At 37.5% G+C, this 15,862-nt stretch overlaps 1 protein-coding gene across 3 annotated transcripts in view; it reads right to left on the bottom strand.

The window, feature by feature from the left end:
* Positions 1-15,862, bottom strand: part of Serpini1 (serpin family I member 1) — a 79,489-nt gene that overhangs the window by 22,124 nt on the left and 41,503 nt on the right. For 2 of the 3 annotated variants that reach the window (XM_036191114.1, XM_036191112.1), the window contains exons 2-4: positions 4,006-4,276; positions 2,783-3,013; positions 481-675 (exon numbers count right to left, since the gene is read on the bottom strand). In XM_036191114.1, the coding sequence (XP_036047007.1) occupies positions 481-675; positions 2,783-3,013; positions 4,006-4,258 (679 nt within the window). In that variant the 5' untranslated portion in view covers positions 4,259-4,276. Of the gene's footprint in view, positions 1-480; positions 676-2,782; positions 3,014-4,005; positions 4,277-6,674; positions 6,736-15,862 lie in introns of those variants that run through there. The other variant, XM_036191113.1, reaches the window with a different exon arrangement.

Here is a 15,862-nt window from a genome sequence, read left to right as displayed (position 1 = left end):
TTGATACCAGGACTGGCATTGCTTCACTATTGTGTCTGATGGGTACCTGTGCCATGAGTTTCCCTGGAAACTATCTATCTCTATCTCCTATTTCAAGGTACCAGCACTGGGATTATGGATACACAAAATAGGGTCCAGTTTGGGTTGGGTGCTGGGCATTCAAACTCAGGTCCTCATGCTTATGTAGCAAATGCTTAACTCAGGAAGCCACCTTGCCAACCCAATATCAGATAATTTTAAATGAGTAAAGCCACTTTGCACATGTAATTAACTGTATAAATTAAATATGTATGTCGGAAAACTGTCAATACCTATACTATTCAGTCATGATCTAATGACAAGCCTTTGGAAATGCAGCCAAGCAAATTGAACTATAGCCAAATTATAGTCACAAGAGTAGGAGCACTAAATATTTCATATTTCTAAAAGATTTGCTGATATGCTACAAGAATTAAAAAAACATAAAAAAAAATATCTTACCATAATAAAATTCTCCTTGTTGATACATCATTGGAATCTGTACTTCACTTTCATCATCTTTAGTGAAGGAAAAAGTTCTGGTATTTTCAGGCCTAAACTGTGATTTCCAGTTCCCTTTGAAATACACAGCATTGATGAGGGCCAGATGAGTGACAGAATCAAAATCCCTTGGAGATACCAAATCTTTCAACAGACCTATTTAGGTGAAGTAAATGAAAACTTCCATTAAAAGTGGAAGAACAAAGAGAAGAATTTTGATACCACCCTCAGATAGAGTGGTCCTAAAAATGCAAGATGTGTATGTAACAGAAGCAGGAGAATCTTCTTTGTAAAGGAAAAATGCTATCATACACACATAATTATATCATTAACAATTAAGGGCACCCAAAATCAAGAGTATGCCTAGTAACATCCTAAGACAAAAACTATCCACTCACATCCAAGGACATCTTGGCCTTCACCACTTCCTTGGTGTACTGATACATGTAAAACTATGAACATAGACAAAGCACAGTGATTTCTCAAAGTTCATCTTTTAAAGATTCATTTATTTTTTTATTTTATATGTATATGTGTTTTGCCTGGATGTATGCCTGTGCACATGTATGACTGGTGCCTCTGGAAGTCTGAAGAGAGTTTCATGCCTCCTGAACTGGAATTATGGATGGTTGTGAGACACCATAGGGTGCTGGGAACTGAACTCAGGTCTTCTGAAAGAGCATCAGGTGCTCTTTAAGTGTGGAGCCAACTCTCCACCCATTAAATTTTATTATTCAACAAGGCACATATTCAACTTGTCCCCATTGAATACTGGTCATCTTCCTACTGTTTTAAATGATGTGCAAACATAATTGAGAGCTAATTTAATGCACCAAGTATTATTTTCTTTCTTTCTTTCTTTCTTTCTTTTTTTTTTTTTTGGAGCTGAGGATCGAATCCAGGGCCTTGCACTTGCTAGGCAAGCACTCTACCACTGAGCTAAATCCCCAACCCCAAAGTATTATTTTCTATCATTTGTCATTTGAAATCTTCTTTTTGAAAGTCTAATCTAAAAGATAGTAGGTTGCTGCTATTTGCTAAGAGTGCCCAAAAGAATTGAAAGCTAGCATATTTTAATGATGCAATATATTTCAAGTAAATAATTATTCTTTTTAGATGATTAATAATATTAAAATGTCTTACCACAAATAATTTCATATATTAAAAAGGTAAGATCAAATTTATTTAATATTTTATCAACCATATCACTTTGTATGATAAGTACTACCTCAAGGTTGTGTGAATTGTAGGGTTTAGAGTGTCTGATAATATTTTTTCTACTAACAAAAGATTTTAGAATATAACTGTTTGGGAAGTTTTCACATTAATATTTCATGTAATAAACAGCTATACTAATCTACCTAAAATATTGATCTATTTTTAATTCATTTATTTTTTTCATACACCATGTATATTTTTTATTATACACATTACCCACATATTCTTCTATTTTAATTTTCTCTCTCCTCTTCCATTGAACTACTTTTAATTAGTCTCAATTTTTATTATTTAAACTATCTTCTTGGCTAATTGGAAAATAAATGGTGAAATTTTAACCACTTAGAAGTATTTACAATTCTTAAATACACGTAAAATGTGAGTTATGGGGGCTGGAGAGATATTTCAGCAGTCGAGAGTACTTGCTGCTCTTACACAGGACCCAGGATTGGTTCCCTGTACCCACAAGCTCACATCAGCATGTAATTCTAGTTCCAGAAGATCTGAAGCCCTTTTCTGGCATCCATCGGTATGTAAGTGGTTCACATACATACACGTAGACCTACACATACGCACATAAAATAAAAATAAATCTGAAAACAACAAATATGAATTAGAAATAAAACGGAAAGTATGTGCAAACAGTTTCTAATCCCTCTCGCCTAACTTGACCTAAAACGGGCCACTCTTTTTAGAATTAATACCATTTACTTCTTAAAATTACTTATTAGTTATTGTGGTTGCAAAACCAAGAAACCTCTTCAAACTTTGATTTCTTTCTTTCTTATTCTATTTTAATTTTACAATGAAACTATCACCAATTACCATTCTGTCTGACTAGTTTATCAAACAGTTGAAGCAAACATCCACACAGTAGCTACACAAGGGAGTTTCCTCTATTGGAGAACATTGGTGGCAGATGATCAGAGCCAATATTCTACTCATGGCCACACATTTTACTTATTTAGTATAAGTGAGGGCACATATACATCACAAAGTAGAAGATGTTTAGGACTGAGCTAAATAGTGAAAAGAAAGAACATACTGTTTGTATAATTCTCCACCCACTTATTGATGTAATTGGCCACAGCTACATTTTGACTGAAATCCACATGATTGACTTCTGCATTAAAGTACTTTTTCATCATTTGCAAGAACTCATCATTGATATGAAATCCATTCTGCACAAAGAGGGAATTGGCAATTTTCATCACATATTGGCTCTCTTCAGCAGAGACCATGTTAGAAAAATCTTTTAGAAAAGAAAATTCTCCACCTGCAAGATGACAAATGAGAAGCATATCAGTGAAAGATCACTATAGCACAGGAAAGGACACTAGAAGAACAGTGATAAGTGAAAAGCAGCAGGCTTGCTCCTCGCCGAGACATGACAAGGATCTTCAAGTGCTGTTTCTAGATGCTCAAATTAGCTTGGTCTAATTTACCGAGTAATACTCTTTATGTGTTTTTGTTTGTTTCATTTTGTTTTTAGTTTGTTAGTTTTACAGAATCAGACATCAAGCCCAGGAGGTTGAACTGCAGCCTTTCACTGTGACTTAGATAAAGTCTACCAAGAAGAAACAAATTTAAGTTGTTTTCTTTCAGAATATTTAGCTTAGTTTCATTCAACTGGTCTTTTTTAAGGTTATCAAGCAAAATTAATTATCTAGAAGATATTCCTTTAAATGTTCCTCTCAATAGACTATTTAAATATCATAAGTAGAAATCTACTACTTTCTTTTTAACTTTCTAGTGAATTTGTTCGTGTGTACACTAGAAAGAAGCATTAAAACAGAAATCACACCTCATTTCAAAATTATTTTCCCCAATACATGTAATTTTTATAATAACAGTACATTTCAAAGGACTTGGATATTATTTAAACAATGAGAATATCATTAATTGTAAAGCAAAATGTGATATTTTCAAAAATCATGATAATCTTTTGATAATCCAGCAGTTACCTTCTCATTTATTTCTATAATAAAATTTACACTGAAAATTGCAGAAACACTTTCTGTTTTGTTTTGTTTTTTAATATGAAGGCGTACTTAAATAACACTTTTGGGAAGTACTTTCCTTGGACTTACTCAGCTACGACTAAAGACAGGAGTGAGCCCCTTCTCTTATTCTAACCCTTCTAACTATATTCTTGCAATGAGATCATTTCTTACCTCTAGTAAATATTGCTTCCTCTGGCAGAAGGCAATATGATTGAATTCAAAGTTAAACTCAAATAATTGTGAGAAACAAACCCCAGGAACTCACCATTTTTCAGGCCATCATATCCCATTGAATGGCGAATTTCTTTCAGAGTAGATCCTTGAGCCCCAAGCTCCATCACTCCCATTGCGAGGGCAATGCTCAGTGGAGAAAAGAGAATGTTTTCATCTTCCCCAGTGGCTCGAAGATGGTTATACATATTCACTGACCACTCAGCTATGGTTTCATCTGGAAAAGTTGCCCCTATCAGAACACCTTGCATGGCCAGCAAAGAGAACATCGCCAAAAAATAAGCCATCCTGGAATGGTTTTAAGTCTGGAAAACAATAATTTATATATTAATTATAATCTCTAATACATAAATTAAAGGAAGAAAAACAAAGAATTAGTATTTTATGGATTATAAGATGAACTTTTTTTAAGAAGTTGAAATTTAAAAATAATTCAATATTAATTTATCTGTGAAAATTGCCCATTAAAGATTTAAGGATAAGTTTCCTCTCCTATCCCACCTGTGTGTGTGTGTGTGTGTGTGTGTGTGTGTGTGTGTGCGCGCGCACTTGGAATGGAAGGCATACATGCTGAACACACGCTCTAAAACTGAGCTAAACCCATGTAATAGTTTGCTTTCTGTTGCTGTAATAAAGCACTGACCAAAGTCAATCTGAAGAGGAAAACATCTATTTGTCTTTCAAGTGTTTTGCTTATACAACTTAAGTTCACCTGCCTAGTGAAAGTATTGCCCACAGTGGACTGGACTCTCCTGTATCAATGAGGAATCAAGAACCTGGCAAACAGACATGCCCATAGGTGAGTGTGATAGATACAATTCTTCAATTGAAGTCCCTTTTTGCCACATATGTCCAGTTGACAATCAAGATTAACTATCACAAGCCACAATCCTCAAACTTCTACTTTTAAAAAGAATCAATTAATAGTCAACTGAACAGAAAAGATTGCTAAGTTATGAGGATTGCATAAGGAGCAGGACAGATATGGTCATAACATTCATGACATTAAGAGGATATATGGTGTCCTGACCAGTTTAACTTGACACTTGCTAGAGTCATTGGAAAGAAATTAATTTAGAATTAAGAATTGCAAATATGCCTCCATAAGGTCTAGCTTTAGGACATTTTCTTAATTAGTTATTGATGGGGCAGTGCCTAGCCCCTGGTGGATGGTGCTATCCCCTGACTAATGGTTCTAGGTTCTAGAATAAAGAAGGCTCAGCAAGCCATGATGTACATCAACTCCTGCTTCCAGGTTCCTACCTTATCTGTGTTCTTGTCCTGATATCCTTCAATGATGAGCAGTGATATGAAAATGTAAGCCAAATAAGCCATTCCTCCTTAAGCTGCTTTTTGTCATGGTGTTTCATCACAGTATTAGTAATCCTAACTAAGACAGAAATTGGTACCAGGATATTTGGGTACTGCTATGTAGACCTAATCATGTTGTTTTGGGGAGGATAGTGGAAGGATTTGGGGACTTTGGTCAAGAAAAGCCACTGAATGTTCAGGGACATTCTGTGGGAGCTTTGAAGAAATCAGATACTTTAAGCAGTGCTTAATGAATGGGCCAAGCTAGTAGGAGTAAGAAATACAGTGCTGAAGGTGATTTGAACTATGAAGGCCCAGCTCAAGAAGTTTCAGAGGGGAAGAATTTTAGCAAGTGGCCTAAAACCCACTTTTATGATATTTTGACCAAGAATATGGCTGGTTTTTTGCCCTTGTACTGAAAATCTGCCCAAGGATAAATTTAAGAGTTTTTGATTCATGGCAGTGGCAGTGGAGATTTCAAGATAGACTCTGACATGTGATTATTAGTAATCACTCTTATGGGAATCTATAATAAAAAAGGAGCAAGCTAGACAAAGAGATATTCAAAATGTACAATTTGAAGTGAAAAAAATCTTCAGGAAATGTAATGGAATTAAAGCCAGTGCTCAAGGAGATAACAAGTTTAAAAAAAAGTCTGATGCTAAATGGAATAAAGGGAGTGAGTGGTAGCTCAGTGTAAAAACCCACCCAGCTCAGCTTCTAACTTGTGAAAAGGAATTAGAGAAAATCCTAAGCAATAAAAGAAACCGTCAACAACAGAAAGTTGGTGCAAATGTAATTGAAAGAGGGGCCAACCAAGTTCTAGCCCCATCAGGCAACAGAATTTGGCAGCTTTGGCAATGTGCTTCTTCTAACTTCGTAGTCACAAATACAAGAAATGGATTGAGGAATCTCTCTGTGGCTAAGAAAAGCCACTGAGACCAGGTGTATGTTAGGGGTATTCCTGCATGGAGGCCCAGAGAGGCCATTGAGTGAAGGTCAAGCCTGGGTTTTGTTGGCTATCTCAAGATGCTAGAGATTCTAGAGACATGGGATACCACTCAAGAAGAGCTGTGACCTGATATAGATCCAGTCCAAGAGAAAGAAGTGTGTTGTGGTCAACAAAGCTGGAAGTTGGCATTCTGAAGAACACTTAGACATCATATATGAAGATGCACAAGTTAGAGTTTGCCCTGATGGTTTTTTGGTCTTGTTTTGGTGCAGTATTTCCTCACTACGCTCCCTTTCCACAGGGATTAGACTTAAGAGATTTTTCTTGAGTCTCAAAAGAGATTTTGAACTTCAGACTTTTAACTGGAGTTGAGACTATGACAAACTATGGGACTTTTGAAGCTAACTAAATAGATTTTGCATTGTGATGTAGCTACAAACCTGGAGTTGGGGCAGAAGTTGAATGAGGTGATTTGAATGGCCCCCATAGGCTCTTGTATCTGACTGCTTGGTCACCAGGAAGTGGAACTGTTTGAAAGAATTATAAAAATTAGAAGATTTTGTAGCATTGTTGGATTTGTAATGGTCTTATTGGAGGAAGTGTGTCACTGAGGGTCCCAAATCCCACAGAAGAGCTCACTGAGTTTTGACACTCAATGGCTTTTCTTTCTCATGGTTCCAAATTTTTTCCACAATCCAGGTCTGTCACAGCAGTATACCACTATCCTGGTAGCAATTTCTGACTTAGTTAGGGTTACTACTACTATGATGAAGAAACACCATGACTAAAGCAACTTGAAGAGGAAAGGGTTTATTTGGCTTATACTTTCATATCACTGTTCATTATTGAAATAAATCAGAATAAGAACTCAAAAAGGGCAGGAAGCTTGTAGCAGGAGCTGATGCAGAAGCCCTGAGATGTGCAGTTAACAGGTTTACTGATCATGGCTTGCTCAGTCTTCTTTCTTATAGAATATAGGATCACCAGCCAAGGAATAGCATGACTAACAATGGGCTGGGGCCTCCCATTAATAACTAATTAAGAAAATGTCCTACAACTTGACCTTATGCTTTTCTCAATTGAGGTTAGTTACATCCTTTCAAATAACTCTAGCTTGTGTCAAGTTGACATAAGACTGGCCAGGGCTATAAATATGGAGATTGGGAAAGCAGCTCAGGCAGTTCCTGTCCCATAATTGTGAGGACCTGCTTTTCAGTTCTATAATCCACCTAAAAAAGCCTCTGTCTGCTTCCTTTTAGCCATTGCTTGGAAGTACATCTATATTTAATGCTGTTACCACTGCTATCATCACTGACATTGGAGCCCTGTTTTCTGGGTTCTTCAGTGTGAACAGTGGCTCTTCAGGAATTCTCTAGGCCTTCTGCACTAGATTGTGACTGATAGAGCATCTAGCCCCTGAACTGAGTACCTATCGTTCCCAGCCTCTCCAAGGTACAGGTAGCCATTGCTGGCTATCCAGACTGTGTTGTGTAAGCTAATCTAAATAAATTATCTTTAAATATATTAACACCCACAGGCACACATAGCATTACATTGGCTCTGTTCCTTTAAAGAATGTTTTCTAAAGTTCTTATTTGTCCATAGTCTGACATGTACATTGAGGAAAGACCTGGTTCCCCCCTCTCTGTCTCTGTCTCTCTCTGTCTCTCTCTCCCTCCCTCCATAACCTCCCACTAAGTCACTATAGGTATCTGGAAGGCAAATTGCTTATTCAAACAATTCAGTAACTTATTTTTCTTGATCATTTTTTAAATCTATCATTAAAACACCACATAGAGTCATGTTGAACAAACACATTAGGAAAATTATAATTTAATTAGAGTTGATAGTCTCAACTAATAAAATAACTTTGTATAAAGGAATTTGACTGGAGTACATTTCCAACAGACTTTCATCCAGAGGACTCTAACTGCTTTGTGTTGTGATTCTGGTTTCAGTAAACAATTTGGTCACTTTCTGTAAGTTCTTTGCATTTTAGAGTTAGATACATGTTTTCTTTTTGTCTGAAGAGTCTCAAGGTTCTCTGCACAACCACAGTCTCCTTGCTTTTGTAATAAGGTTTGGAGAAAACTGAAACATTTAGGAAGGCAGACTCAACAAGGTATCTCCCAACCAATGTTTTAAATGTTCTGGCTACTGGGAGGTAAGCAGCTACATCAGAAGATGCTGTGTGACTCAGCCAAGCGCCGAGAAGGAGCTAGCTAACAAGACCCCAGCACTGAGCATCCACAGATGCTGCTCATTCTTGATTTCACAGACTCCCCCAGAGAACATGGCTGGAGCTTCCTCTTTCTGAGTTCAGAAGGAAAATTAGCAGGCACTCTTCTAAGGTGAAGATTTATTGGAGATTCATCTATTATTTAATTCATTAGGTTTAATAATCCTTAGTGGATCATAAATCCACATGAACATGCCAAAGAGAACAACTTGAGGAGTTTGGATCTCTCCTTCCACTATTTGCGTAGTGGGCATAAATCTGAGGTCATCAGGCTTCAAAGCAAGTACCTTAACTGGAGGAGCCATCTCAGGATCTCCTGAAGCCCATCTTCTTGATCAGTACAATCAACAGGCTCGTATGCCATCTTAACTTCCTGACTGTGAAGGACTGAACCTGGGCCTCATGACGTGCAATTAAGATCACATCCTATGGGGCTAGGAAGATGGCTCAGTGGTTAAGAGTGTCTGCTGTTCTTTTCTCAGACCCAAGTTCATATCAAGCATCTCATGATTGTTTATAACTCCAATTCCAGGGTATCTGACACCCCATTCTGGCCTCTGCAAGCACTGACACACATCACACACACACACACACACACACACACAAAAAAAAAAAAAAAAAAAAAAAAAAAAAACTCACAAACACTCACACACACACACACACACACATATCTATATAAAATAAAAATGAAAATTAAATCTTAACCAAAGGTTTGGTAAGAAGGCTCAGTGGGTACATGTTACCAAATCTGAAGGCCTAAGTTGTATCACTAGGACCCATATGTGAAAAGAAAACTGACTTGTGAAAGTTGTTCTCTGACCTCCAGGAGCACATCATGGGACATGAACTACTTCCAAAAATAAGTAAATGTGATCATTAAAAAAAATTTTAAAGTCTACATGGTGTGAAAAGATAGCTGTATCTACCAGCAAATAATGCAGGTCTTTAGAAAACACTGGGATTAGCACAAGTATCAAATTTCAAGGTAACAAAATGAATTTTATTCATATAAAACAAAACTATATTATCAATATAGTCCAGAAAATGATGCTAAGTCTATTAAAATGTATTGATAGGCATTTTAATTTACAAATGAGTATCTCATGATAAAATAACAGCTTGCTTAAAATTTGTTGCTGCCCTATAAGAAGTGCTCACACTTTATAAATGAAAACAATGTAATCTTTCCCATTGTCATAGGAGTTCTGAACTCAGAACCCAGGCTCAAGTCATCCTTACATGGCCTGGTCTATTAAGGTAATGTTCCTCCAGGCTTTGAATAAACAGAAAGACACAAGACTTGGAGAACAGAAACTTGATGTATACTGAACACGACCCTAGCAAGTCAGATGCATTTTCTCAGCCTAAGTGTCCACACTGGCAAATGAAAATTCAAGTCCTATGCTACAAAATTATTAAAGAAATAAATGAATTTTTTTCTGTATGAAACACAGAAATACTCATTTGAACATACAAGTTATAATAATGGGGCATTGCCATGGGGGGAAAATGTTTCTATATTCACATCTGTCAAAGAAGAGGCTGTAGAGTGAAAATGGAGATGTATCATTTCTCCTGGCCCAGCTAATGTACCATCTTTGTACTTTCATGCAGCCAAGAGTGTAGAGGTTTATAAAGATATATTTAAGCATAGGTTTTTGTCCTTAGGGACCTCACACATCATGCTGTGAGAATATACACTATAATATATGATCTTACCTTTTAGAGAAAAACTAATCCTCTAAAGGTCAGGACAAAGTCAATTGACCCATCAGAAAAAGGTATCACATTGATGAGAACAAATGACATTCCTCTGTAGGATAATCAGGGACCTCGGATGAAGATGCCCTAGTCTACAACAGATTGTTCAGATAAAGAATCTGTATTTGGCCGCTTTGCATTTTGCAAGTCTCCCTGTCTTCAGGAAACCATTATCAAAACCATTAATATATCTTCCAGTAACTAGAGGACTCTGGTAATAAGTACTCAGTATGTTTGTGGAAAAGGTTTCTAGCAAGGCTGTGAGCAGTCAGCTATGGACAGCAAATTACACTAGGAAATTAGGGGCCTGTGGCTTGGGATGGTGGCAGCAGGTCAGACCATGAAACATTTTTCAAAAATATCAAAAGACCTGCATTTTAAAAGCTTAGCTACCCAGCTGCACAAAGAGAGCAACCAGTTTGCAGGTCAAATTTCCTTTGCTATCCTAGTTATGCATTTCTGTTGCCACCTATCTTACTCTTGGGTATTTAACTTTTGGCTGGGGCAGGATTTCATTTCCCTAATGTACCTTGTAAGTGTATGTGGTCCCCGTATGTCTTATCGGGTCTTGCTCTCTTCTCTTGGACACATTTCTCATAGAGGTCTACAAAATGCCAGGGCCTTACTAGTAATCCAAATGACTAACACATTCTCAAAGATGTTCAAGCCTACTTTCCAATGTGCATTGCAAAATGTGCCTGTGGCTTTTAAAAGTCTTCACCTTGCTTGAGCACTTAGAGTGCTGTCTGGCTCAAATGGGGCTCCACACCTTATCAAGGACTTTTTTAAAAAATCAATGTCAGTATTTGGTTCTAGTTTAACTCTTTCCCCTCATATTCAGTGGGTTGTCCACATTTCCATATCTTATTCTATGCACTTCTTGCTATGTTTACTCAAAGGCTGCAACTGCAGTTGTCTTGTGATCTGTGCTCAGAAGTAAACCAATGATTCCGTTATTCTCTGACTACTAATTACCCTCTTCAACCTAACATGCTGGTAGCCTCCAGATGACTACCTTGACAGAACCTCAGAAGCCCTCTAATGCCTGTGGAATGAACCCCCAAAGCTTCAGTCTTGCATATAATCCTTTGCACTCTGGCCTTGCACAAATTTCTACACACCACTCTTTCATGCACCCTGACACTCTTGCAAGACTCCCTTTGGAAACACAAACCCCAGAAGTCCCTCTCTTCTTGCTGGCTTGTGCAGCTCCTTCTGGAACTCCCTTACCACAGTTCCCCATGCTCTGATTCTTACCACAACTCAGCCTCTGCCCTGCACCTACACCCTTCACGAACACCCTCTCGGTTTTTTTCAGGTAGAGTTTCCACAATTTCCCTTTCTGCTTCCATCTATCAAAGGTGATTCCATATATCTAGCATCTCTTTTGAGGGTTTTGAGGGCACTAACGCAGAGTATTCTTTGTGTACACTAAGCTAATGTGAATAAGCAGCGAATGTATTCCACAAAGGAGACAACAAATCAATGCTTATTGAATTAGTATGGTATAAGACTTGAAGTCACACAGTGCAGCATCAGTCCCACAGCCAGAGAGGCTGCAGTTTCTGAACACTACAGTGCAGTTTCATCTGAGCCCGAGGATAGAAACTCATTTTCATTTGTTATTATAATATGATAAATTGTGTCCTCACTGAATGTGAGGCCACTTTTCCAGCCTGACAAAGTGGTACTGTCACTAACACAGGTATAATGTGACAGCTGGCCACTGGAAACAGTAAGAACAAGCACATCTCCTTGAGCAATCACACAGGGGCTGCCCAAATGCTACTGTGATAACATAAGTCTGCAGAATGTCAGGGCCACTAGTATTAATAAGCAACCTTCTCAAGGCACTGGCTCTCACATGGAACCTTAACTTTGGAGATTTATTATTTACAACAGAACTGAATGCTTTAATGCAAAAACTACAAAGGGCTACAGTACTGGAACAGCAGGAGATGTGTGCTGCAGTGGTAGAAAAGTTAGAAGAATTCAGCTTTGGAGACACTACTGTTAAAATTTGCACTTCTCTCCTTTCTTACCAGTGGTGGGTAGTTGTGTGCACGTGACTATGTGCACACTATAATACAAAACACAGCGTAAAGCACATGAAGGAGCAATATTCTTTCTTATTACTGCTTTATGAGAACAATATAATTAAATGCCAGCCCTATTAAATAGTTTAAAAAATTCTTCTCAAGAGGATGGAGAGAAGGCTAAAGTGTTAAGAGCACTGCAGAAGACCTGAACTCCATTCTCAGCACTGCTCTAGAGATCTCACTACTCCCTGCAACTCCGGATCCAGGGAGTCTGATACCCGGTTATGGCCTCGGATGTCACCTGTATGCACATGGTACATATACAAAGAGGCACACACACGTACACATGAACAAGAATGTATTTAAGAACAATAACACAGCTTACCAGGCTTAGGAGATGGTTCTGCAGGCAAAGGAGTTTGCTGCCCAGCCTGACAACCTGAGTGCCAACCTCAAGACTCACATGGTAGAAGAATAGAACAGACTCCCTAAGCTGTCCTCTGGACTCACAAGCATGCTAGGGGATGTGCACTCCCCCCTCACACACACTCTCTCTCTCTCACACACAAATTAATTAATTAATAAATAATTAATTAATTAACAAAATAATTTAAAAACAGAAACAAAATCTTTTCTGGTATCTAACATAATTAGTGAGACTATTCAAAAATACATCTTATTTACATTTTAATAACACAATTATTTCACACTTAAAAATTTTTCATTATCATGAGTTGAGAAAAATGGCTAAATGTCCTTTCTCCATGGGAAAAAATGCAGGTAGAAATAACTAAGGATGAATAACTAACAGAAAATGGAGCGGAGAGGAAAGAGAGGGGAGGGGGTGGGGAGGGAGGAAATTTCAGTCTCTTAAACTGAAATTATTTATGTTCATGAAGTATCGCATCTTTTTTATTTTGCTTTAGGTTTTGAAACTTTATGATGACCATTTGGTGTTTGAAAGCATTGTTCCAATTTTGGTAGTATTTACTCTATTGATAAAACGTTGGATGAGCTGAAGTCTCCAGGTCTTTCTGTTTTACTAAGAGAAGGGCATATGTCAGATCAACAGCAATGATGTTGGAAAATTGAATTGGTCCAAGACAGAAAAAGTCCACTACTTGTTATAAATAATAATAATAATAATAATAATAATAATAATAATAGTAATAATAACAACAACAACAACCTGCATCTTAGCTGGCCTGTAATTCAGCAAAATTTCTACTTGTAACATGTGGAGTCTTCCTTCTTTTCCCCAGTTTCAACTTTTCTGAAATTTGAATGAATTTTTAATTCAAAGAAACCAGAACCCAGCTAATCTCTAGGCAGAGAGGCAAGTTGTGACATGATTGTTTCAGGTTGCAGTTGGAACAAGTGTGGACTTTGATTCCTACATTGGCTTCTTTACCTTAGTTCTGCATTTCACAATTGAAACTTTTCCTTCGTGGTAAATCTGAAAGTATCCACAATTGAATCCTGTTTATGAAGAAGAGACAAGAAAGGGTACCTGGAACATAAATTTGCTGTAGATGATGCAAATTTCCATGGAGAAAAAAAATCAACTAACTTTCTCATGAAATATCAATCAAATGTTTTAAAAGGTACCAAGAAAGAAGATACATGCACACAGATATATCTTTCCATCTGGGGATAGTCAAAATAAACAAAACAACAACAAATAAATAAAACAACAACAAAAACTATCCATTAGATGCCAAGCAGAGTAGTTAAAGACAGAAAAATGATCAGACCTCTCAGGATGAATCATAGTAAATAAAGCTAGGCAAGGGAAATAATCCTTCTGTTCTAGGATAAGGATTATTGTTAGAGTGCTAAACTATCAAGGCTTTCCAATATTTTCTGAAATTGTCTTATAATCCTATGTATCAGACTAAGTTGAAATGTATGTGAAAGGCAGGGATATCGGGTGAACTTTCCAAATAATAACTCTGCATTTCTGAAATATTATAATGACTACATTTTTAATCACAAAAGTGCTAAAAAGGTAGCAATCGAAATAAGCATTATGGAACTGGAGAGATTGCTCATGCAGAGGTAAAGGCATTTGCCAACAAGCCCCACAATGTGGGTTTGCTAGGCACAATCCATATGGTAGATGGAGAGAGTCAACTGCCGCAGGTTGTTCTCTATGACTTCCACACATGCACAGGGATATGCACTCACGTGCGTGCGCGTGCGCACGTGCACACACACACACACACACACACACACACACACACACTAACTAAATATAAAAAATTTCAATGCACTGTAGAAACATTACCTCCTGTGCTAGAGAAGTGATAACCAAAAATAGTCCTGAGGAATGTTAGAAAGTTAACAATTAACTTTCTGCCATGGCATGAATACATCTTTTTTTTTTCTCCTAAAGATGTGTACATTACTTGCTTTATAAATTATCTTTTGCTGAGCAGTAATGGCGCATGCCTTTAATCCCAGCACTTAGGAGGCAGAGCTAGGCAGATCTCTGTGAGCTCAAGGCCAGCCTGGGCTACAGAGTGAGTTCTAGGAAAGGCACAAAGCTACACAGAGAAACCCTGTCTCGAAACAAAAAAACCAAGATAGATAGATAGATAGAAAAAATGTCTTTCTATCCAAAGAACAGTTATTAAATTAATATGTTTCTTAAAATCTGTAAACAAAGGTAGTATGGAAATGCAAAGGGGTTTAACTCTGTAATCACATATGATATTGTTGGGACTCAAAAAACAATAGCCCCAAGCCTGGTTCCCTGTGTGCTGATTATCTTAAAAGACTTCAGAGATTAGCAGTTGCTACGAGCAGCTTTTGTCTGGTACCTTGTATCTGCCTTAAAAGAGCATGGCATACCTTCCACCTCTTTCTGCAGTTTCCTAACTGTTGAAACAGAGATGTAAGCATGGGATCATATTTGGATGGACTCTGTCACAAGGGATTGTTTATCTCTCGGGTTCCCTCAGATTCTAGAGGGAAAGCTGATTTCTGGTCATTGATTACTGCTCTGAATTGCCTGTACTTTCCACCCTCCTGCCTGTTGTGAAGAGGGTATTTAAGCTTTCACCATCTGAGCCTCCCTGAGGTCTCATTTTTTTGTGGCTCCCAAGCTATGCACATCAAATATAGTTGTGGATTTTTTTTCTCCTTTAAATTCTCTACTGTTTGTTTCAGCAAGATGAATTGTTGAATCTACAGAGAGAAAGCCTGAACTTTCCTACAATGCAACAATTTGGTCCTTTCCTCTTTTTCCTTTTATCTAAACCCAGCCACTCAGCACATCTTTCCCTGTGTTCTTAACTTGCAGTTTTCAGCATTATAAATGCTTGTTTTCCCCTCTCCCCTGTGGGATTAAATCAAGCAAAAAAAGGAAAGCTTCTTGAGGCTCATCTCAAAAAAGTTGAACTTGGGAAAATGCCAGGTAAATTCAAGGGGCAGAACTGAGGACAGAGTTAGCTATAAAGATTCAATTTATCAGTATAAATGAAAGAAAAGGGCTGAGATGCTGACAAAGTGTTCTGAATGGAGAACTATATATTGTCTAAAACATATACCTATATTTTCAGTTTACATTATTCTGTGAGTTTGGGAA

Source organism: Onychomys torridus, chromosome 6 (genome assembly GCF_903995425.1).
Source record: "Onychomys torridus chromosome 6, mOncTor1.1, whole genome shotgun sequence".
Taxonomy (NCBI): domain Eukaryota; kingdom Metazoa; phylum Chordata; class Mammalia; order Rodentia; family Cricetidae; genus Onychomys; species Onychomys torridus.
The sequence above is the reverse complement of the archived record's forward strand: the minus strand, read 5'-3'. Positions and strand labels throughout refer to the sequence as shown.